Genomic DNA, 25,411 nt, shown 5'->3' with positions numbered 1-25,411 from the left:
CCCCGCCCCTGCAATCTCTACTCAGCAAAGAATAACCGTTTAGAGATTCAAATCCAGCTGTGGCTGCCTACTGCACTTAGGATCAAATCACCACTAACCTCTTTTTCTGATTCAGTTTCCCTCAAACACAGAAGGCATAGGGAACAAACTTAACCTTTTCCCCTGCTCTAAATTAGGTCCCCAGAGCCCTGCATTTTTCCTTTCCAGAGCCCTGCATTTTTCCTTTCCAGCCCTTATTGTGGTTTGTAATGATATATTTACATGTGAGATCACTGAGCTAATGTACTTCTTGCCAGTCAAGTGTAAGCATGAGGGCAGAGACTGCATCTGTTTTGTCCCCCGCTCTATCTCCAGCCAGAAGCATGGCGCTGGGGACCAAGAGGTCACTGAATGGCTATCTCTTAATAAAGGGAAGTCCAAATGCCACATGGACATATGTACTCAGAAGCCCGGCTCAATGTATCCAAAAGAAAGCAAACTGCCACCCAACGCACCAGCTCTTTTTCCAGCTTTCCTGACCTCTGCCACAGCACCACCATCCACTCAGACTCAAAACCATGAAGTCGTCTTTGCTTCTTCCTCCTCCAATAGCCAAACCTTATCTCCAGACCCTGAAGATGTCGCCCCAAGGTGGCTCTCACATCCATCACTTCTCTTCCAAAGTTTATGCTGGCATTTTGTATAATACTTGTTCCCAAAGGAAGGAATAAGCAGTAAAACAAAACAAGACGGAACACCAGCTGAAGTCCCTGGGGTATCTGGCAAGGAGGTGTCTACCTGGCTGGCCACTCATCTCACCCCACGCCATCCTCCCCACTCCAGGCTGTCAGTCTTTCCCAGCTCAAGACTCCACTCGTGTGCTCACTGGACATGAGAACATTCCAGGTTCCAAGCTAACTGATCAAAGTTCAAACTTAACATGATGTTTAAGACTCACGCCGGCTTGATCACAACTTCTCTCTTCCCATATTTATTCCCCCAATTCCCCACTTACCTTCATTCCCCTAAATCCCATTTTCCTACCATTCATACTTTAGCATCCTTATTCACAATGATACTACCACCTGGAAGGCCTTTTCCCACCATCTTCACCCAGCCTTAAAGGCCACATCTCCTCTGAGATGGTCTCCCTGATGCTCCAGCCAGAAGGAAGCCCTGGCCTTCGTGGTATCACAACCTTTATGTCTGTATTGTAGCCCATGACTGCTTTGTAGCATAACTATTTGTATTTATGGCTTTTCACTTATAGTAACTGCAAATTCCTTGAGGACAAAGGCTCTTTCATTCATCTTTTTGTCCCCCAAAACATCTTGAAGAACAAGCCCTTTTAAACATGAAATTAAGATGAATCCAAATCTAACCCTGTTTTGTAAAATTAGTCACTCCAGGGTCAATCTAAGAGGATCTGATGCCACAAAACTGGATCACTAAATAGGCCCCAGGGCCTTTGCATGTGCTGCTCCTTCTGCTTAGAACACTTCTCCTTCAGGTCTTGGTTCAGGTATCATCTCCTCAGAGAGGTCCTCTCTGTTTACCCACTCAAGTACCCCCATCACTCTTTAACCCACCACCCTATAGCCTTCACAGCACAAACCACAATCAGAAAGCGTATCTGGTATTTGGTTATTTACTTTTAATTCTTCTATCTCCCTAGGCTCTGTGAGGGTAAGAACTGAAACCTGTCTTGTTTACAAGGTTGCACTAGGGCCTGGAACTGTACCTGACAGAGAAAAGGCCCAATCCATGACTACGGAGTAATGAGAGAATGAGTGCATGAACACATGCAAGCACGAGTAACTACATGACCCTGGATTACCACATGCTATAAACAGTTACCAAGGTCTCTAAAATACGACAATATACTTACTTGTCCAACCTTTGAAAGTTTAAGTTCTCTTAACGTGTAGTCATGAGCGGCACTTTCTTTGACGTTCCTAACACGCATGACCCCATATTCTTTTAGAGCATATTCATCAGGCCAGTATTTGACACATTTACTCTGGAAGGGATAGAGAAAAGACAATCTCTGTGAACTCAGAAATAAAAGCCTAAACCACAAAATACTATTCAGCCATTAAAAGGAATGAAGTACTGATACATGCTGGAACATGGGTAAACCTCAAAAACATTATGCTTAGTGAAAGAAGCCAGTCACAAAAAGTCACATATTGTATGACTCCATTTATGTGAAATGGCCAGAACAGAAAAATCCATAGAGACAGAAAGTAAATTAGTGGTTACCAAGAGCTAGGAGGAGAAACTGCTAATGTTTTTTGGGAGAGAAGAAAATGTTTGGAACTTTTATTTGTGGGAGAAGGAAATGTTTTGGAACTAGATAGAAGTGGTAGTTATACAACATTTTAAATGCACTAAATATGCCATTAAAATTGTTCACTTTAAAATGGTTCATTTTATGTTATGTGAATTTTGCCTCAATAAATTAAGAAACAAACAAAAAGCCTAAACCAGCAGAAAACAAATGCTCAAGTTTTACTTAATGTCTTCAAACATGGAAAACTGTCTATCTAACATCTAACTATTGGATTTTCAAAGAACAGGAGAAAAGGGTTCAGGTAAGAAAAGCAGATGCTCAAAGAACCAGGGATGAGAGGGAAGAGAAGAGCAGCTCTTGCAGGATTGTCCAATCCAAGCCACATCTCAAAGGTGAGTTAGTACTTGCTTATCTTTAAAGAAGCACAGATGCAGAGAAAGAGGTATCCACCAGTCTGAGGGCACTGTCTAGCAATCACAGAGCTGGGAATTCCAGAGATCTACCAGTCACTCTGGAGGGAAGGCAAGCAAGAACTCTGGGGGTGGAAAGGCTGCCCACTGAGCCAGACTGTCTGGTTCATTTCCGCACCAGTGTAGGAGGACTACATGCCTTATCTAACCCAACTGTGAATAACGCTATCGCAGACAGGCAGCCTATGGGGTTTTAAACCAGCTGCTTTTTCTATATCCAGATCCATCTGATACCTACTATACACGTCACCTTCCCTTAACTGGGTGCCTGGAACTGCCAAGTCTGCAATAGCTGCTGGCTTCAAGAGTAGGCAGACTAAAAAATATGGCACCAAGAAAATCATCCTTGCTGCCAACAAGGAAGACATTTTGCTAAATGACAGATGAGTTTGTATACATTTGGCAATGTGTCCTGGGCAGAGAATGCTTTTATTGTCTTTTCTCCCTGGGAACAGTCACCCACAGCTACTTCCTTTCCACAAGCACCAAGACATAAAATATCTAAACTTACCTTGTATATTGGGAGGTCAGAGAAATTTACAGTTATAAAAACTAGAAATAAGAGAGCAGCTGCAGACATCATCAAAATTCAACGACTAATTGAAAAAAAAAGCAACAACATAGTAGGCAGAAAGTTTTGCTTGGCATGGTTTATGTGGTTCTGGATTCAACTTTCCCTACAGTACTTTATAGATCTGAACAGCTCTTTGACAGATTTGAAAAAAAAAAAAAAAATTTCCCCAAATAAACGCTTCTAATATTAATTGTATTCAATGCTGTTGCTGGCTAATCAATTCTGACATTACTCCAGAGAACTCAATAGAGAGCAAAAAATTAGATCGCAACTCTGAAAAGAACATTCTAGCTATTGTAAACATCTGCAAATTGCTGGAGCGCTCCTAGTTTTCCAAACTCTCAGGTATACCTTAGCAAACAAATTCTAAAATGTGAGGACTAGGTTCAGAAGCAAAGAGAAACCAGTCTGGTTTTCTTCTATACACTGAGGGGACAGACACCAAACACAGGTTGTCAGAAAGGCCTGTTGAGAGCATAAAAGCCCACTGTAGCATCCCCACACCCTCCTCCCCTCCCCCCAGAAGTGAAAAGGAACAATGAGAAAGTGGACATAGATGGAGAGAGGGGGCGAGACATGTGGAGAGTGGTTTGGCCTGATATCAGCTCCTCCGAAAGGGACGGATATTGATTTTTTGACCACCATGCAGTCTCCTACAAAGAATGATCAACCGGGACAGAGAGCTTCATTTTCCTTTCCATACTCACCTGCAACAGAAACTATGAAAATGTTTCAATAAGTCCATTACTTTAAGAATACCTAATGTTACTGTACACAGCTGCTAGACGAAAGCTCTGTTTCACAATGCCTAGATCTGGCCTCAAAGATATTCATAAGTGTACCAACAAGGAGAAAACCACAAACATTTTATCACAACTGATACGAAGGTTACCTCAGGAGGGCTAAAATCCAAAAACTACCCATCTGTCTAAGGTATAACATAGATACATGACTACTAGATTCCATGTAATTTTTATTTAAAACAATTAAAATATATCTAAAAAAAGAACTTTGATTAGAACACAAAACCTGTGAACTTTTCCATATTAAAAACCCACATGGATAGGCTTGCTTTGGGATAATACTCACAGAATGCTGTACTTTCAATGAGTACATTCTCATTTCAAAAGAAAGTCGGAGTGGGGTATTGGTAGATGTGGTATGTTAAAATTTTAAAAACAGAAGTATTGTGAAACGTGGGTGGAGGGGTAGTAGGGACAGGATGCACGCTGAGATAGTTACTCTGGAGGGCAGTAGGACAGAACTTAGCATACCTAAGACCTGGCAACCCTTCTTCTTAACATCTAGTCTAGAGAAATACACACCACATGCACACATAATGCAAGAACAAGACTATTTTCTGGGAGTGGGTGTGGTCCCAGATTGGGTTCCCGGTGCTTCCTGAAAAAACAAAAAACAAACAACAAGCCAAACAAATGAAAAAGCCAACTCAGGGAAGCCGATATGGCTCAGTGGTTGAGTGCTGGCTTCCCACATATGAGGTCCTGGGTTCAATCCCTGGCCACAAGTACCTCAAAAAAAAAAAAAAAAAAAGGATTTTTTTCTTTGACACTATTTATAAAAAGCAAAATCTGGGAAACCTACATGTGCACCAAGGACATAATGTTTAAATGAATTAGGGGAAGGAGACTTGGCCCAATGGACAGGGCATCAGCCTACCACATGGGAGGTCCAAGGTTCAAACCCCGGGCCTCCTTGACCCGTGTGGAGCTGGCCCATGCGCAGTGCTGATGTGCGCAAGGAGTGCCCTGCCACGCAGGGGTGTCCCCCGCGTAGGGAAGCCCCATGCACAAGGAGTGTGCCCCGTAAGGAGAGCTGCCTATTGCGAAAGAAAGTGCAGCCTGCCCAAGAATGGCACCGCACACACGGAGACCTGACACTGCAAGATGATGTAACAAAAAGAACGCAGATTTCCAGTGCCACTGATAAGGACAGAAGCGGTCACAGAAGAACACACATCAAATGTACACAGACAGCAGACAACTGGGGGGGGGGAGAGAAATAAATAACAAACAAATAAATAAATAAATTAGGGTACATCCTTACCATGGAATACTACACAGTAGCTGAAAGGACTGACATAAGCCAATACAGACTAAAATAGATTGGGGGGGTACCACAAGATACAGAATAAAATTACTATACATAAAAAGGACTTTTTCAAACAGAAAATAGTACTATATATATATATGCATATATATATATTTTTGCACTGGGTGGCTCTCCTTACGGGGCGCATTGCTTGTGTGTGGGGCTACACGGGGACACCCCTGTGTGGCAGGGCACTCCTTGCGCACATCAGCACTGCGCATGGCCCAGCTCACCACACGGGTCAAACCCTGGGCCTCCCATGTGGTAGACCGATGCTCTATCCGTTGAGCCAAAACCGCTTCCCCTATGTATTTCTATAGGTACATATATATATGTAAATGCCAAGAAAACAATGTGGAAGAATACACATCAAACTGATAACAGGGGTTTTCCCTTGGAGGAGACTAAAACAAGTGGATGGGGGGAATGGCAACAAAGGCAGTTTTCACCTTAACTATAAATATGCTTGTGAATTTACATGAATGTATTGGGATAATTCAAATTAATGTTTAAATGCTTAGTCATAAGTATAGTATATGGCCAGTGAAATCATGGATTATTAAATTGTACTCTGATCACCTGAAGGTTTTATTTTACTTATTTATTTTTTATTTTTATTATGGTACCGGGGCCAGGGAATGAGAGCCCGGGACCTCGTATGTGGGAAGGCAGTGCTCAACCACTGAGCCACAGCAGCTCGCCTGAGTTGGTTTTTCTGTTTGTTTGTCTGCTGTTTGTTTATTTGTTTCTAGGAGGCACTGGGGACCAAACCCAAGACCTCCCATGTGGAAAGGAGACACTCAACCACTTGAGCCACATCCGCTCCCCACCTGAAGGCTTCAGATAGGCCTTCTTATACTCCCTTTATTGACCTCTGTTTCCAGACACAATGGCATAACAGGGACTGGACTAATCTCCCAGTTAAAAAATTATTAACATTGGAAAAACATGAAACAATGGTTTCCAGACATCTGACAGCATGCAGCTCAGGGCAGTGATCCCTGTGAGAAGATAAACAGGCTGAGTCCCATGACTGCTCCACCTTAGGGCCTGGAGAGAGCATCCAGGCAAGAGGAAACCAAACGGAGCCCAAGGGTCTCCCCTCCCTGAGTTGAGGAGACAAAAGTACAGAATTTAGGGAGGCCAAAGTAGCTGTAATTCGCAGGGCAAAGTACGATGGAGGAGAAGACGCTGGAGATTTGCAGAAGGTGCTCTTCAGCTGAGTACTGGCCAGTGCATAAGGCTGAGGAAACTACCTGAGGTTGGGGAAAGAACCAGCAAAAGAGAGTAGGTGGAACAATTCCCAAAGCTCATACAGGGTTAAGAAGAGTTCACGTGTCCAGGAGAGTCAAGAAACCTCATAATACGTGGAGCACTGGGGTGAGTACTCAGAAGGATATCGCCTCAGCAGTGGAGCCAAATTAGCTCTAGCCCAAAGGCTACTATAGCCCCAAACAGCAAAGCTTAAAAGCAATCCTCGAGCTGCTTCTAATTAACTTAACTACACGTCAGAACAAAGCTCAAAATTAAAAGGATAAAGAAAAAAAATTTTAAATCAGGCACCCAGGAGCGGATGTGGCTCAAACAGTTAAGTGCCCGCCTCCCACATGGGAGGTCCTAAGTTTGTTTCCCAGTGCCTCCTGAAAAACAAACAAACAAAAAAAAGAGAAAAACAAGAAAACCAACTCAGGGAAGCCAATGCGGTTCAGTGGTTGAATGCCGAATGCCGGCTTCCCACATACAAGATCCCGATTCAACACCTGGCCCCCTGGTACCTAAAAAAAAAAATCCAGCACCCAACAATATAAAATTCACAATATGTGGCATCCAATTGAAAATTACAGCATGCAAAGAGGCAGGAAAATATGAAAAGAAGATAGAAAAATCACTCAAAAGAATGAGATCCAGAATGACATAGGTAACAGAATTAGCAGACAAGGACATTAGAATATTTATTATAAATATAATCCATATTCTAAAGGTAGAGGAAAGTAGGCAAATGTTAAGGAGAGACACAGAAGATATAAAAAGGATTCAAACAAAACTTGGGATGAAAATTACAATGTCAGTAGGGAAAAATATACTGGATAGGACTAACTACAGATCACACACTGCAAAAGAAGATATTAACTTACAGCAAAAAGAAATCATCCAAAATTAAACACAGAAGGGGGGAAAAAGACCAGGAAAAATAAAAATGAACAACACCTTGTGAACTGTAGAACAACTTTAAGCAGCCTAACATATTTGTATTTGGAGTCCTGGAATTGGGTAGGGGATGGGAGCATAGTTGAAGAAATAATGACTGAAAGTTTTTTGAATGTGAAGAAACCCAAAATTCACAGAATTAAGAAGCTCAACAAACCCTAAGCAAAAAAAAGGAAAACATAATCAAGTTTCTTTTACTCCTTTTTTTTCCAACGTGTTATATGGCTAACCTGACATGTAAGATACTTTTAAAAATATTTTATCAGAAAAGAAGACTAGGGAAACGGATGCGGCTCAACCAATTGGGCTCTCATCTATGATATAGGAGGTTCAGGGTTCAATGCCCAGGGCCTCCTGGTAAGGGCAAGCTGGCCCACACAGAGTGCTGGCCCACAATGGAATGCCGCCCTGCACAGGAGTGTCCCCCTGTGTGGGAATGCTGCCCAGTGCGGGAAAGCCACCCCACATAGGAGTGCCAGCTGACGCCGAGAGCTGGCGCATCCGAGTGATGCAACAAGAGACACAGAGGGGGGAAAAGAAGATGTAGGGAAGAGGACTTGGCCCAATGGATAGGGCGTCCGCCTACCACATGGGAGGTCTGTGGTTCAAACCCCGGGCCTTCTTGACCCGTGTGGAGCTGGCCCATGCGCAGTGCTGATGAGCACAAGGAGTGCCATGCCATGTAGGGGTGTCCCCCACATAGCGGAACCCCACATGCAAGGAGTGCATCCCGTAAGGAGAGCCACCCAGCGCAAAAGAAAGTGCAGCCTGCCCAAGAATGGTGCGGCACACACACAGAGCTGACGCAACAAAAAGAACAGTTTCCTGGTGCCACTGATAAGGATAGAAGCAGTCACAGAAGAACACACAGCAAATGGGCACAGAATGGCAGGCAACTGGGGGGGGAGGGGAGAGAAATAAAAAAAGAAGATATAGCAGAACAGGGAGTTGAGGTGGCGCGAAAGAGTAATTGCCTCTCTCCCACTCTGGAAGGTCCCAGAATCGGTTCCTGGAGCCACCTAATGAGAACAGAAGCAGACATAGAAGAACACACAGCAAATGGACAGAGAGAGCAGATAAAGGAGGACGGGGGTGGAGTGAGCGGGGGGGGGGGGGGGGGGAGAAACAAATAAAATAAATCTTTGAAAAAAAAAAAGAAAAGAAGACTATGTATTATACCTTTCCCCTCTCCACTTCTTTTGTCGTCATGACAATCACTCGGGAGTTTTCCTGGAATACCATCCGCCAGAAGTCATTCACTGTGTTTTGCAGACAGCCCTGTGTGGCAATGTAACTCTTTTTGGGCTTTGAATTGTTGCACTTGGTTTCAAATTCAGGCTAGAAATTTAGGAAGAAAAAGCCTTCAAACATTTCAAAGTTGCTTTCGTGACACTTGCAAGGACTTAAAATACAAAAATAGGTTACAAAAGAATGTGAAAAACAGAGTTTACCATTATAATATTTGCATTGATATAATCTGAAACAGGCTCATTGGGATCACCATCGTGAAGGACGACCCTGGTGTGATCAACTGAAAGACAGAAAGCTACAGTCACAAAAGTATTCAGGCCTTTCAGGGCAAATCACTTCAAATCAGTTCATTCCCAACCTAGTCCAAGTCCTAGTAGTAGTCGACATAAAAATTTAATCCCCACAAGATTACAACGGTAATCTGAACACAACATGATGCCCCATAATGCTTTCTTTACTAATTAAAAAAAGCACCAAATAGGTCTGTAGTTTAATTAATAATGTTGCAACAACTCAATTTCCTGGTTTTGATAATGTACTAAGGTTGTATAAGATGTTATCATTGGAGGAAGCTGGATGAAGGGTTCACAGGAACTCCCTGCAATAGTTTTGTAATTTATGACTCTAAAATATTTCTAAACAAAAATTTTGTGTTTTTTTTTGTTTGTTTTTGTTTTTTAAGGAGGTACCTGAGGATCTTGAACATGTGAGGCAGGTACTCAACCACCAGGCTACACCTGCTTCGTTAAACAAAATGTTTTTACTTAAAAAAAAAAAAGAGTGATGCACAGGTGAAATGACATGATGAATTTTGCTTCAAAATAATCTGGGGAGGGGAGCAGAGCAGATGTACAAGATCCTGGGTTCAATCCCCAGTACCTCCTAAAAACAAATAAATAAAAAATAACCTGGGGAGAGGGAAAACTGGATCAAAATACAGGTGAAACAAAACTGAGCACAAATTGATAATTTTTGAAACTGAGTGATAGGAACATGAGAGTTCTTTAAATGATTTCACTTTTGAGTATATTTGAAATTTTTCCATAATAAAAAGTTTTTAAAAATGGAAGAAGAATAAAACTCAGTATCTGTAGCGGTTTTAAAGCTATGCCTACAAATTCTTTGATGCTGCTCCACTCAAGAGATGGAGTTTAGTTTTCCTCCCAGAACAGTGCAATCAACTCATGTAGGAGTCACTTCAAAGATTAGATTATAAAAGGACTGCAGCTTCTGTCTCGGGTGTGTACACCAACTCTCTTACTTTCTCCTGGATCACTCACTCTGGGGGATGCCAGCCGCCATGGCATGAGTCAGTCCTTGTAGTGAGGAACTGAGTCCTGCCAACAGCCACCTGCATGAACTTGGAACTGGATCCCTGGCCAACACCTCGACTGCAACCTTGTGAGAGACCCTGAGTCACAACCACCCTGCTAGCCTGCTCCCAGATTCCTGACCCACAGAATTGTGAGATAATAACTGCTATTTTAAGCTGCTAAGTTTTGGGGTAACTTGATACCCAGCAATAGATAACCAATACAATATCTAATTAATAGACAAGCAACGTGGAACATATGATTCTAATAGTATCAACTAATCAAATTCTGTACAAAAGTACATGACTGGTATAAAAATTTGAGCAACATGTTTTACAATGGGAATCAGTAATATAGTTGTCTGTCTTAAGAGAATAATGTTATTTACCTCAGACTCCCTACCTTAAAAGAAATTAGATGTTTTAATGAGGAAATATTTGTGATCTTTTGGTGGGGAGGGGGCAATATCTTATTTAGATATTGGACATGTTTGTTTCCCGCATCTTTTCCTAATCCCAATATCTTACTAATGGGTACCATTAGCCCCATAAGCAGAAGTGAAAACTCAGACATGGAAAGGAAGAGGCTTCCCCAGGACCATGAGGACCAGGCTGCGGCTCAAGCTGCTTTTCCACAAATCCCTGATTGTCTTCTCAATTTGTTATAAATGTCTCTACTTTCTCCCATCTTCACCTATACAAATTACAAATATACACAGAGAAGTGATATATATATATATATATATATATGCCAAGTGTGTATATATATACACACATACATATGCAGAAAGACTATGTCACACACACACACACACGTGCACGCATATAAATGGGATGGGTTTACAATATCTGACGAAATGGCCTTGACCTGATGAGGTTTTAGAGAAATGCTTTCCAAATTTGATCATGTACCCCAACAGTGAAGTTTTTGAACACTGAAATCCATCTATACATATGTATAAATTATGCATGCACTGCCATCAATCTGTATCCCAGATTAAATTTTTTATTTTCTTTTCTTTAGATAAAGGATAATAATAAAGAGAAGTTCTAAATATTTCTTCCTTTCTCCAGTGGCTTCCCTGGCACAGGCCACTCTGGAGCCCCTGCATTTGAACACAGTAATAAGAGCAGTGACTTTGGTGCCAGTTCCCCCCTTACTAGCTCTGAGACCTTGCTAAAATGGCCTATAAAATGGGGATAGGAAGAATACATGCTGCATGTGGACATGGTGGGGATTAAACGAGATAAAGATCTAAGATTGGACCGAGAGACAGCCTGCAGGACAGATGAGCCACACTTATTGCTTAGTGCCATTTCTGGGGCCCTCATCACAGGCCTACATCCTTGCAGGACTCCTTTTCCTCATGGTTCAACTTGGGCTCTCATGAGCGGCGTCTGGGTTTTAAAGAAGGTATTGCTTTATGGATATTCACAGTGTCTGCTTCTGAGCCAAGTGCAGGTATGTACCCTCCTCTCCAGTAATTTGAGCCCAGGGCTTCAGAGAGTGGAATAGGGAGAAGAGTGCTCATGAGGTGCTTGCCTGTTTCCCAGATGAGGAAACTTGGTCCCAGAAAGGAGGGGTACCTTGCCCTAGACCCAAAGACCACCTAACGAGGAAAAGGGACACAAGCCTGGGACCTGTGACTCTCATGGCCTGACGCTAGGGAATCTTAGACTTCAAGCTTATTACTCTTAGGCAGACAGAAAATTCACTAACAGAAGGGAGCAACCATAGACAAAGCCTCCTAGGGGCAATTTTACTCAGTCATCAGTATCACAGGAACTGAGAGAATGAGGTCATTAATTCCCACCAAGCTGATTATCTTGGAAAGTGCTCATAATTAAAAGAGGCTAAGTCCTCTGAGCTGCTGAGAAGGGCACATGTCACAGAAGAAGTTTTGGTGACACTGGCAATCAAAATCTCAAAAGAGTGACTATTAACTGCTATTACTGAGCAGAATATTGATACTTACAAGGCAGGATGTTTTTATATCTATTTTTGTTTTTGTTTTCTTGCCTTTGACCCTCTTTTCGACTGTAGAGAAGTTTGCATTCCTGTTGTTGTAGTGTCTAGGGAGGAAAAAAAGTAAATATTATGCATCAAAAGCTTAAGTTTAAAAAGGCCCTGTGTCAGCATTACTACTTTAAGGAATTTATCCCAGGAAATGTGCAGCCATGTGCAAAGCAACAAGAATGTTCGTCTTACCACTGTATGAAGAGTGGCAAAAACATTTGTAACAACAAAAATACCCAACAGAAAAGAACTGCCTGAATAAAACCATCATTCATTAAGACAAATGAATACTCTGCAGGCTTTTAAAAAGATGTGCTAGAACATTTAATGTCTTGGGAGATGATCAGAACAGGTGATAAGTGAAAAAATAATCAAATTTCCAAAATAATGTACTATGTCTGATGTAAATCATGTTCGCATTCACCTATGTGTATAACACAGGGCAGAAAGATACACATGTGAAAAATTAATGCTGATTTTTTTCCCAGGGCAGTGAGAATATGAAGGACTTTTCTTTGCTCAAATTACCTAAGCATGAACAAGTTATTAAGCATGAACAACAGTAGAACACCAGAGATACAGAAAGAATGCTGACTGCTGCAAGAGAGAAACAATGTGTCACATACAAGAGAGCCTCAATAAGATTAAGTACCAATTTCTCACTGGAAACGATGGGGGCGAGAAGGCAGTGGGAAGACATATTTGAAGTGTTGAAAGCAAAAAACTGCCAGCCAGGAATTTTACATCTGGCAAAACTGTCTTTCAAAAATGAGGGAGGTATTAAGACATTCCCAGATAACAAAAGCTGAGGAACTTTATCACCACTAAACCAACCTATAAAAGATGCTAAAAAGAGTTCTTCAGGTTGAAAGAAAAGAACAGATAATAGATTAAAGATGAGTGAAGAAATAAAGATCTCAGGTAATGGTCATTACAGCAGTAAATACAAAATGCCAATACTATTCTATTTTTTATTTGTAACTCTACTTTTTACTTCTATGTAAATGCAAAAATGTAATGGGACATCAGTAGTTTTGGACTCAAAATGGGTAAACAAACAATTGTGACAAGAACTACATAAAGGCAGGGGAATGGAGGGGTATGGCAGTTTGATATTGTTTGAATTCCAAAATAGTTTGAATTCCAAAAATAGATATTAGATTATGTTTATAAACTGGTCTGCCCCTCGGCATAGTAGATTATATTGAATTCAGAGGTTTCACTTTTATTTGATTAAATAATGATTAAGGCTTTGATTGGGCCACGTCAGTAGGACTCAGAGAGAAAACCACACAGCAAGAAGAGAGTTTGAGTTTTGAGCTGGAGCCTGGGAAGTAAACACACAAGAGAAGAACCCAGAGGAATAGAGACAGCTCCATAGACACAGCAGAGGCTCCAGGAAGAGAGACGAGCCATTTGCCTGGTGAGTCACAGCTAGCCCTGTGGAACGATAGAGCAGCTGAACCCAGAGAATATCGAGCCCCAGGGAGAGAGAGAAAGCCTAGAGACCCTGATAGCCTACAGCTGACCTTGTGGAGAGAACAAAGCAGCTGAGCCTGGAGAGAAAATGAGCCCCGGGAGAGAAATGAGACTTATCCCAGCCTACTGCTGATACTGGAAGAAGCTGGAACCTTGGAGCCTTAAGAGGAAGAGGAAGGCTGAACATTGGCAGCCATCTTGCTCCAGACTTTGGTGAGGGAAGTAACTTACACTTTATGCCTGGTAACTGTGGGCTTCTACCCTAAATAAATACCCTTTATCAAAGCCAACAGATTTCTGGTACTTTGCATCAGCACCCCTTTGGCTAATACAAGGAGTATAGGAAAATTGTATATATTATTGAAGTTAACTCAGTACCAAGGTAAATGAGATTCTTACAGTCTTAGGATGTTAAATTTAAGCCCCATGTTAACTACAAAGAAAATATCAGAGAATATGTAAGCTCACAGAGACAGACATTAGAATACAGGTTACCCAGGGGACTTCCAGAAAGATGGGATCAGAGTAGGAAGGCATTACTCAACTCTTTGACAAAACAATGGAGGAGGGGCAAAAAGCTGTCCAAAGGACCTGCTTTGGGGATCTGCAGATCAGAAGAGTGCTGCGCATCCCCCAGGAAGGATAGGGACAGAGACAAAGAAGCCGAAAGGAAAACCATGAGTCAGAGCTGGGACTAGTACCTATTCCTCCACCCTCAATGCAAACAGCCTGGACAAAACCCATGGCTCACTGCAGCCAACGGAGAGCAGAACAGACATCTTCCTCCCTGGGAAGAGGGAGGATGCAGCAGAGGGTGAAGAGTGGTTTCTCTTCGGTGAATTTGGCCAGCCGTTTTGAATCTCAGCTCTGGCCAGACCAGAATCATGGGCAAATGAAGACTGAAAGAGGCAGGCATGTGATAAGATATGACAAAGAACACCACCTGCTGGCCAGGAAACTGCAAAGAGAAAAACCGCTTTTAGGTGTCTCTCATCTCAATCCTCTGGGAGGGCATTAGTGAGTCCCTGGCCCTCTTTTGATAATTTAAACTAGGCAATCTTAAAGATTTAGAATAATTTTAACAAGAGCTGTGAAATAAAAACACTAGACAAGAGAGAAAAATTGACCATCAGAGTAAATCACCAACACATTCAGATGCCTAAACATCACCTAAAAATTACAAGCTATACAAAAAAACAGGAAGAGATGGCCCAGCCAAAGGAACAAATCAAAAATCCTGATGAGACACAGGATTTAAGACAATTTAATCAATGATAATCACACCAATACCCTAAATGAATTCAAGAAATTGAAGGAAAATATAAGTAAAGCGATAAAGGATATTAGGAAGATACTGGTGAGCATAAAGAACAATTTGTCTATAAAGGAAAGTAACTTCTTTGCTAAAAGGAACTTATAGGAAATGAGATTAAAATACATTAAAGGCATACAACAGCAGATTTGAATTGATGAAAGACAGAATGAATGAAATCGAGGACAGGACATCTGAACATGAAAAGACAGAACAGACAGAGAAAAGAATGGAAAAAATGCAACATGGTTTCAGGGAATTGAGTGACAATGTGAAATGTACAAAAATATGCATTATCATTATCAGAAGGGGAAAAGAATGAAAAAGGGGCAGAAAGAATAATGGAGGAAATTATGACCAAAAAAACTTCCCAACTCTTATGAAAGACATATATATCATTATCCAAAAAGGACAACACACTCCAAACAGAATGTATCTGTATAGACACCTACTATTCAGAATGACAAATACCCGAGATAAAGAGAGAATCCTGAAAGCAGCAAGAGAAAAGCAGTGCATCACATACAAGGGAACCTCAATAAGACAAAGTGCCAATCATGGAGATGAGAAGAAAGTGGTATGATGTATTTAAAGTACTGAAAGAGAAAAGCAGCTAGCCAAAAATTCTTTATCTGGCAAAACTGTCCTTCAAAAATGTGGGTGAGTTTAAAGTCTTCACAGTACAATAAAAACTGAGAGAGTATGTTACTAAAAGACTGCATTTACAAAACATACTAAAGGGAGTACTACAGCCTAAAAGGAAAAAACCAAGAGCAAGACTCTTAGAGAAGATTACACAAATGAAGATTATTAGTAAGGGTAACTTAAAGGGTAAAAATACAGACAATAGTACGTCATGACAATGGAAAGCCAAAGGATAAAATGGACAAAGTCGGTAATGCCTTTATAGGAATAACATTGAATGTTAATAGATTGAATTCCCCAAAACAGCAGTATATACATTACACAAGACAGGTCTCAACAAATTTTAAAAGACTGAGATTATACAAAGCACATTCTCTGATTATAAAGGAATGAAGCTGGAAATCCATAATGGATGTAAAAAAGGAAAGTTCACAAATACATGGAGATTAAACAACACACTCACAAGTAATCAGTGGGTTAAGAAGAAATTGCAAGAGAAATCAGTAAATATCTCAAGTTGAATGAAAACAAGAACACAGCATATCAAAACCTATGGGATACAGCAAAGGCCAATGCTGAGAGGGAAATTTAGAGCCCTCAATACTTATGTTACAAAAAAGAAAGAGCTAATAGCAAAGACCTAACTGCACACTTGGAAGAACTTGAAAAAGAACACCAACTAACCCCAAACCAAGCTGAATGAAAGAAATAAATGAAACTGAGAACAACAACAACAAAAAAGCAATAGAGAGAATCAACAAAACCAAAAGTTAGTTCTTTGAGAAGATCAACAAAATCAACAAATCCTTAGCTAGACTGATAAAGAAAAAAAGAGAGAAGATGCAAATAAATAAAATCAGAAATGAAGGGGGGGACGACATTACAATTGACCCCGAAGGAATAAGAGATCATAGGAGAATAATATGGACAACTGTATGCCAACAAACTAGACAATGGAGACTATTGACTAATTCCTAGAAATAAATTAACTACCTATAATGACCCTAAGAGAAATAGAAGACCTCAAAAAACCAATCACAAGTAAAGAGATTGAAATAGTCATCAAAAACCTCCCAAAGAACTAGCAAGATGGAAGTGTAGTAAGGAGCTCCTAGAGTCAGCTCCTGCTACAGGGCAGTTAATAAACACCCAGAGCTATCTGGAACTAGCTGAATCACCTGCTTGGGGGCTCCAGGAGACCAGATGAGCATCCTGACACATCCTTCAAGGAACGGAAGGATGAGATGGTCCATCTGCAGAGAAGATTCATAAGTAGAGTGCTCCACACCCCAGAGACCAGTGCCCATTCTCCACTGGAGGCACAAGCCACCTCAGGAGTTGTTCCACGGCTGGACTTGAAAGCTCCATTTCCCAAGGAAGAGATGGCTGGGCACCAACTTCAGCTACTGATGAGTAAATTCAGTGGGCTGAAGTATAATCCTAAGAACAACTAAAGTTTGAGCCTGTCCAACTCAGAAAGGGACCAGTAGCCACCAGCTTAACTTCACGCCTGGCACAAGGGGAAGTAGGGTGGACTGAAAATCACAGTGCTGGTAGGGACTAGCTTCCTTCCCTCCAGATCAGATCGCAGGTCCAGCCTAAGCCCCAACCCCACATCTGGGAAGGAGGAAGCTGGGGGACCTGTGCCAGCCTCTCCAGGAAATTGCCAGCCAAGCCGCAGAGGACAATGATTGTCCTATTTTGGCAGCACAAGCCACCCCAGAAGCTATTCTGTGGATGGAATTGGAACCTCCATTCACCAAAAACAAGGGAAGAGGAGACAGCTGACCACTGATTTTGGCTACTGATTAGTAGACTCAGATGGCTAAGGTATAACCCTAGGAACAGCCAGGGTGTGAATCTGTCCAAGGTGGAAAAAGGCCAGTAGCCACCATTTTCACTCCACCCCCATCCTAAGGAGAAGTTAGGACCGAAAATCACAGTGATGGTAAGAACCAGTTTCTTTCACACAGATTGGCCTGTAGCCCTAGCCTAAGCTTCAACCCCACCTCTGGTAGGGAGGAGGCTGGCAGGCCCTGCACCAGCCTATCCAGGTAACTGCAGGTACCTTTGGCTGGCACAGACTGAATAATCAAAGTCTACTAGGGCAACTGTGATCACCTTGGACTTGCACTGCATAGACTGCTGCCCACACCTGCAGTTCAGTCTAGGTCTGCACAACTTGGATTATTACACACAGCAGAGACTCTGTCCTACCCCTGGCAAAGAAGAAAGTTGGGAGAAGCTTCATTTGACCCTGGGGCAATGAGGGCAGCTTGAGCCTCCACAGTTTACAGCACCAACTACATGCTTGGCTCCTACTGCACAACCAGCAAGGGAGAAAGGGCAGGAAGCCCTAAACTAAAGAGAAAAACTGCACCCAAAATAAGTACTCTAGTAAGCCAGATGCCAAGACACCAACAAAAAATGAAAATCCACACCAAGAAACAGGAAGTTATGGCCCAATTAAAGGAACAAGATAAGCCTCAAGATGACATAAAGGAGATGAGACAACTAATCATAGATGTTCAAACAAATCTCCTTAATAAATTCAGTGAGATGGCTAAAGAGATCAAGGATACTAAGAAGACATTGAATGAGCACAAATACGAATTTGAAAGCATACATAGAAAAATAGCAGATCTTATGGGAATGAAAGGCACAATGAATGAAATCTTAAAAACACAGGAATCAGGGAAACGGACTTGGCCCAGTGGTTAGGGCGTCCGTCTACCACATGGGAGGTCCGCAGTTCAAACCCCGGGCCTCCTTGACCCGTGTGGAGCTGGCCCATGCACAGTGCTGATGCGCGCAAGGAGTGCCCTGCCACGCAGGGGTGTCCCCTGCGTAGGGGAGCCCCACGCGCAAGGAGTGTGCCCCGTAAGGAGAGCTGCCCAGTGCGAAAGAAAGTGCAGCCTGCCCAGGAATGGCGCCGCCCACACTTCCCCTGCCGCTGACGACAACAGAAGCGGACAAAAGAAACAAGATGCAGCAAATAGACACAGAGAACAGACAACTGGGGGGGGGGGATTAAATAAATAAATAAATCTTAAAAAAAAAAAATAGGAATCATTTAACTGCAGATTTGAGGAAGCAGAAGAAAGGATTCATGAGCTTGAAGAAATGGCCTCTGAAAGTGAACAGACAAAAGAACTGATGAAGAAAAGAATGGAAAAAATTGAACAAGGTCTCAGGGAACTAAATGACAGCAGAAGGTGTGCATACATCCATGTCCTGGGTGTCCCAGAAGTGACAAGGGGCAGAAGGAATATTTGAAGAAATAATGGTAGTAAATTTCCCAACCCTACTGAAGGACATAGATATCCATGTCCAAGAAGCACAAAGTACTCCCATCTAAAAAAATCTGAATAGACTAACTCTGAGACACATACTCATCAGAATGTCAAATGCAAAGAGAGAATTCTGAGAACACAAGAGAAAGGCAGGAAAGAGGACATGGCTCAACTGATATAACGTATGCCTACCATATGGAAGGTCCAGGTTTTGATACCCAGGGCCTCCTGGCCTGTGTGGTGAGCTGGCCCATGCCCAGTGCTGCTGCATCTAAGGAGCGCTATGCCACACAAGGGTGCCCCCTGCATAGGGGAGCCCTACACACAAGAAGTACACCCCGCAAGGAGAGCCGCCCCGCGTGAAAACAGTGCAGCCTGCCCAGGAATGGCACCACACACACAGAGAGCAGATGCAGCAAGATGACACAACAAAAAGAGACGCAGATTCCCAGTGCCACCTGACAAGAATGCAAGTGGACACAGAAGAACACACAGCGAATGGACACAGGAAGACAACAGGGGAAAAGGGGAGAGAAATAAATAAAATAAAATCTTTTTAAACACACAACTAAAAAAAAAAAAAAAAAAAGGGAAAAGCAACGCATAACATATAAGGGATACCCAATAAGATTAAGTGCTAATTTCTCACCAGAAACCATGAAGGCAAGAAGACAGTGGTATGATATATTTAACATACTACAAGAGAAAAACTTTCAGCCAAGAATCTTATATCCAGCAAGATTATCTTTCAAAAATGAGGGCGAGATTAGAATATTCACAGATAAACAGAAACTGAGAGAATTTCTAACCAAGAGACCAGATTTTCAGGAAATGCTAATGGATGTGCTAGAATCTGAAAAGAAAAGCCAGGAGAGAAAGGCTTGGAAGAGAGTCTAGAAATTAAGATTATATCAATAAAAGTAGCTATAAGTGTGAAAAGAGTAGGGAAAATAAAATATGACAGATAAAACTCAAATAGGAATAAACTTAACCAATAATGTAAAGCACTTGTATTCAGAAAACTGCAACTCAGTATTAAAGAAATCAAAAAAGACCTAAATAACTGGAAGAACATTCCATGCTCATGAATTGGAAGACTAAATATCATTAAGATGTCAATTCTACTCAAATTGATATACAGATTCAAAGCAATCTCAATAAAAATTCCACCAGCATTTTTTTAAATTGAAAACACGATTATCAAAATTATTTGCAAGGGTAAGGGGTCCTGAGTAGCCAGACACATCTTAAAAAAGAAAAGTGAACTCTCATCTCCAGACTTTAAATTATATTACCTAGCTACAGTGGTGAAAACATCATGGTACTGGCATAAAGACAAAAACATAGACCAATGGAACCAAATTTATGATTCAGAAACAGACCCTCACAGGTATGGTCAAGTGATGTTTGACTAGTCCGTCAAACACACACAGCTCAGGCAGAACAGTCCATTCAACAAATAGTGCTGAAAGAAAAAAAGAGAACCTTATCTCACACCTTATCCAAAAATTAACTCAAAATGGATCAAAAACCTAAAAATAAAAGCAAGAACCAAAAGGCTTCTAGAAGAAATAGTAGGAAAATATCTTCAAGACCTGGTGGTAGGTGGCAGATTCTTAAAGGAGATAACAGGAGGACTGAGATGGACTACTGATGTTTAACATATGTAGAAGTTTTAATTAGCTTTACTGTAAAAGTGTGGAAATGTGTAGAGTGGATGGTAACACATAGTGAATAAGAGCTAGTTTGTAAATGGGGATGTGGCTGAAAATGGTAATCTAGGTATGTAAATGCCAATTGACAGAATGCTAAAGAATAATCTAGCACCTGAATAGCACAGTAAACCAAGAGGTGGATGAGAATTGTGGTTGAAGGTATAGATGCAAAAGGGTCCTTTGTGAGCTAGAGTAAATGTACATCACTAATGCAAGGTGTTGGGAATGTGGAGAAGCATGGAAAAATACAACTGCAGTGACCTATGGACTGGGATTAGTAGTAATAATATAATATGCTTGCATCTGTACCACAGATGTACTGTGTTAATAATGGGGCAGTATGGAGAATGTGTGCCAAATGTATACTAAGGACATGGTAACAATTAGATGATATTATTTTATCTGTAACAAATGTTCCACCATAGTGCAGTGTGTTAATGGATGTTGTTCGGGAATTCTGCACATGTGCATGTGCATGATTGTTTTACACATTTACAACTTCTGTCATAAAAAATATATTTAAAAAATAATAATAGGGTAGATTGGGGGGAAAAAATACACCAAATGTAAGATAAGGACTATAATCAGTAGTAAGATTTTGACAATATTCTTTCATAATCTGTAACAAATGCCTCACAACAATGTAAGGTATTCGTGGAGGGTTGATATATGGGACCCCTGTATGATGTTATGCATGTTTGCTTTGTAAGTCCACAATTTTACTATATACTTATTGTTTATCTTCATATATAAATGATACAAAGATGATAATAATAATAGGGTGGGTTGGTGGAAAATACTTTGGTTAGTAGTAATATTTTGACAATGCTCTTTAATCACTCGTTTAAAATGTTTAACAACAATGCAAGGTATTGGTGGTAGGGTGAGTTCAGAGAGTCCTGTATGATGCTATGTATGTCTGTTTTGTAAGTTCACAACTATTACTACACACTTATTGTTTATGTATGTTTATGAATGAGTGATATACTTCAATAAATTAAAAAAAAACTCCCAAAGATGAAAAGCCCAGGACCAGATGTCTTCACAGGTGATTTCTACCAATTATTCAAAGACAATCTAATATCAATCTTGCTCAAGCTCTTCCAAAAAAGTGAACAGGAATGAACACTATCAAACTCATTCTATGATGCCATCATCACCCTAAAGCAAAACCAGATAAAGATACTATGAAAAAAGAAAAATTAGAGACCAATTTCTCTAATGAATAGAGATGCAAAAATTCTTAACAAAATACATGCAAATTGAATCCAAAACCACATTAAAATAATTACATACCACAATCAAATGAGTTTTATCCCAGGTATACAAGGTGGTTCAACACAAGAAAATCAATTAGTGCCATAAATCACATTAGTAAACAAAGAAGAAAAATCACATGATCCTCTCAATTGACTCAGAAAAGGCACTTGACAAAATATAGCATCCTTTCTTGATCATAACACTTCAAAAGATAGGAATTGAAGGATGCATTCTCAATTTATATATGGATGTGTATGCATATGCATATACATATATAAAATGCCAAATGGTTACCCTGTAAAAATTTCTACAAGGCGAGACAGACTCAGTATTTCACAATATAGCAGCCCTGGTATATTTCATTTCCATTTATCTGAATTTCACAGACAGGTATAAAAGTCAGGATTTTAAATTGGTATTTGACTCTCCATTTCAAAATGCAATATTCAGACTTGACACACAGCTCATAACAAAAGTGTTTAGCTAACTGAAACCTGGAACAATAATAAAAAGCAATTTATGTATAACTAATAGTCATTCCAGTTAAAAATTGATCTCAGATTGTCATTAAAGCCACTGCCATCTTAGAGCTAGCATTTTCTTTAAACTGTGAGCTAGTGTGATGGTTAGGCTAATGTGTCAATTCGACCAGCTAATTGTGCCCAGTTGTCTGGTCAAGCAAGCACTTGGCAAATTGTAATACAAGGACATTTATGGACATTAGTCATCAGTGAGTTCATTGCATAGATGGCTGATTACATCTACGATCAACCAAGGCGAATGCCGTCAGCAATGAGTGACGTTTTTATCCAATCAGTTGAATGCCTTAAAAGGGGAAGTGATTTCAGCATTCAGAGAAAATTTCTGGCTCCACTTTGGACTGCCAGCATCTCCTGGGAACTCATCAAGGTCTTCATAGGAGCCCCTGGATTGGAACCTGCCTGTGGAATTTGGACTTATACATCCCCACAGTCATGTGAGAGAATTTTTTAAAATCTCATACTATTTACAGATATCTCCTGTTGATTATGTTTCCCTAGAGAACTCTGACTAATGCAACTAGGCTTAACAAGGAATATTGTTAAGCTAGAAAGAGTGTTCAATCCTGATTTTTTAAAAGATCACTGAGGTGAGGTTCAAAAGGTCAAACACTATGAACACAATCACTTAAAAACGAACCAAGTCAACAGAAACAACAATAATTAAAAATTCTACTTGGGGGGGTTACAAGTACGGAAATAATTAGCTTCTTGATTTAAAACAAACCCCGGCAGTAAAGCCTTCAAACTTTCATTTATGAGCCAAACTTCACATGATGCTTCACTTGTGGAGGGCACATGGCCAGAGCAATCTCTACAAGGCAAATTTGACCCAGTCCCTTTCCTGCTTATCACCCTTCAGTGGCTCTCTCAGCCTTCAAATCTGTGAGTTTTTTGGAACTCACAGCAGGCTGGCTCATCTCTGAGCTAGTCCAGGCCTGCCTCTAACCTCAGCCCCCTCGGGTTCCCTTCAGTTATGTTATAGGGTAGTTAAAAGCACAAAGCTGAAGCCAGGCAGCCCTGGGTTTGAAGCCAGCCTGCTTTTTATTAGCTATAGAGCTATAGCCAAGTTATTCACTCCGCTTGGGACTTAGTTTCTTCAAATGTAAACCGAGGATAAGCCTAATACCTACCCCACAGGGTTGCTGCAAGAATTTAAATGAGATCACAGTGTCCCAATACAACTCAGCAGGAGGTAGATCCTGGCTATTGCTAGGAAGTTACTCTATTGCTACAGTTACTATTGTGCTCTGGCTATTCAAAGTGTGGTCCTCCACCTCAACTGGGAGCTTATTAAAAATGCACTCAGGTCCTGCCCCAAATCTACTCAATCAGAATCCACATTTTAACAAGATTCCCTCCAGTGATTCAAATGCACATTAAAGTTTAAGAAATACTCTCTATACTCCAGACATACAAAAATATACATAAGGGGAAATACACGCACACACACACACACACAAAGGGTCTTGAGTTCACCAGCTTTTTCATGCCTTCATGTTCTTGTATATGCTTTTCCCACTGCTTAGAATTCCCTTTTCCTACCTTGACCACCTAGTGAATACTAAGATTTATTTATTCTTCATGACCCATGGCAAATACTCCCTTCTCTAGAAAGCTTTGGTCATCCCCCTGTGCCATGCAGTGCTCAGTCCCACTGTTTGTAACACCTCCCTTGATAAGCCCTCTTGCCACAATGAATCCCAGGTATGCCTCTACAAGTCTGTCTTCCCTGCTAGCCTCAAACAGCTCAAGAACAGGGCCACCTTGCTACACCAGCAACCAGTCCAGCAGTGAGTGCGTTCATGACTCACAAAATGCATTTGCTGAAATAACAAGGGGTGGAGGGAGGGTAGAGGGAGGGAGGAGGCAACAGACAAACCAGAGAGTATCACCAGTGATGGTCTCAGCACTACAGGTTCTGCACTCGGAATCTGATCTGACAATGTTAAACCAGATTTCAACATCAAGAAAAAACGTTTTATGTAAAACACTAGAACAGCATTTTCCAATCTTCAGTCTTTTAAAAAGCACCCTTAAGATGCTTTGCATCTCTATACGGCAGTTGGTATATCACTTTTTTCTTTAACCCACCTCCTCTTTTTCCCCTTCATAAGATGTATTTCAAAAGGAAACTTCATATTACCAGCATACAGGAAAACCAGAATCATGTGTCATATACAGGGCTCCAGAAAAAGAAATATAATAAAAACAAAATATTATCCAATTCTACCTGGATTCTGTGGCGTGCCTGAGGTTTTACAGAAAGAGGAGACTGGCAAGTGTTAAAGGTAGATGCTAAAGGCACGTTAGTGCCAGACTGACACTCCTCTAGACTTGCCAAAAACTAAGCAAGGATTAAAAGCAGAAAACCTTTCTCATCTCCTAATTCTGTGTAACTTACTGTAAGGGGGTACCACCCAAATCACCACACACTCAGGGCAGACACTTGGCCAGGGACATCCTCATCAATATCACTGACGTTTGACTGTACCATCCACTCAGGCCTGCCAGGGGCTTCCCAATCACCTCTGCCATGAGGCCAAGCCAGGCCTTAGGATCCAAAGACTTCCGCAAAGGACAGGCCCCGAGCCCCTGCATCCCCGGCACAGTCAGGTGCTAACTGCTGGCAACTGGCAGCTCTCATGGATTAACAATGACTAATGGAGCATCCCTCCCGCAGCTCCTTCCTTAGTGCCCATCTGCCCATCCTCAACTGCGCCTGGGGCACAAGTTATCTAATCACATTTCATTTCACACGAGAGGGCTTACATCTAGAGTCAGACTGGTAATAAAAAGCACCCAGCAGTTGTGACTTTACGTGCTCTGCCTGCAGAGGCTCCCCAATTGCACCCAAGACAATCAACTCCATCTCCTGAGGGGCACTTCCTACCTAGCAGAAGAGTCAGCGAGTATCCAATAAGTCCTGCCCTCAAGGAGATTACCATCCTG

General features: G+C 41.3%; 1 protein-coding gene across 2 annotated transcripts in view; it reads right to left on the bottom strand.

Moving 5' to 3' along the window:
• The window catches only part of PTPN11 (protein tyrosine phosphatase non-receptor type 11), a 123,470-nt gene that overhangs the window by 25,913 nt on the left and 72,146 nt on the right, over positions 1 to 25,411 (bottom strand). For both annotated transcript variants that reach the window (XM_004448177.4, XM_012528101.4), the window contains exons 7-10: positions 12,176 to 12,272; positions 9,088 to 9,167; positions 8,816 to 8,974; positions 1,868 to 1,999 (exon numbers count right to left, since the gene is read on the bottom strand). In XM_004448177.4, coding sequence (XP_004448234.1) covers positions 1,868 to 1,999; positions 8,816 to 8,974; positions 9,088 to 9,167; positions 12,176 to 12,272 — 468 coding nt within the window. The remainder of the gene's footprint in view (positions 1 to 1,867; positions 2,000 to 8,815; positions 8,975 to 9,087; positions 9,168 to 12,175; positions 12,273 to 25,411) is intronic.

The sequence above is a fragment of the Dasypus novemcinctus genome, chromosome 19 (genome assembly GCF_030445035.2).
Source record: "Dasypus novemcinctus isolate mDasNov1 chromosome 19, mDasNov1.1.hap2, whole genome shotgun sequence".
Classification (NCBI taxonomy): domain Eukaryota; kingdom Metazoa; phylum Chordata; class Mammalia; order Cingulata; family Dasypodidae; genus Dasypus; species Dasypus novemcinctus.
Note: the sequence above shows the minus strand (reverse complement) of the source record. Positions and strands in the feature narration are given on the sequence as shown.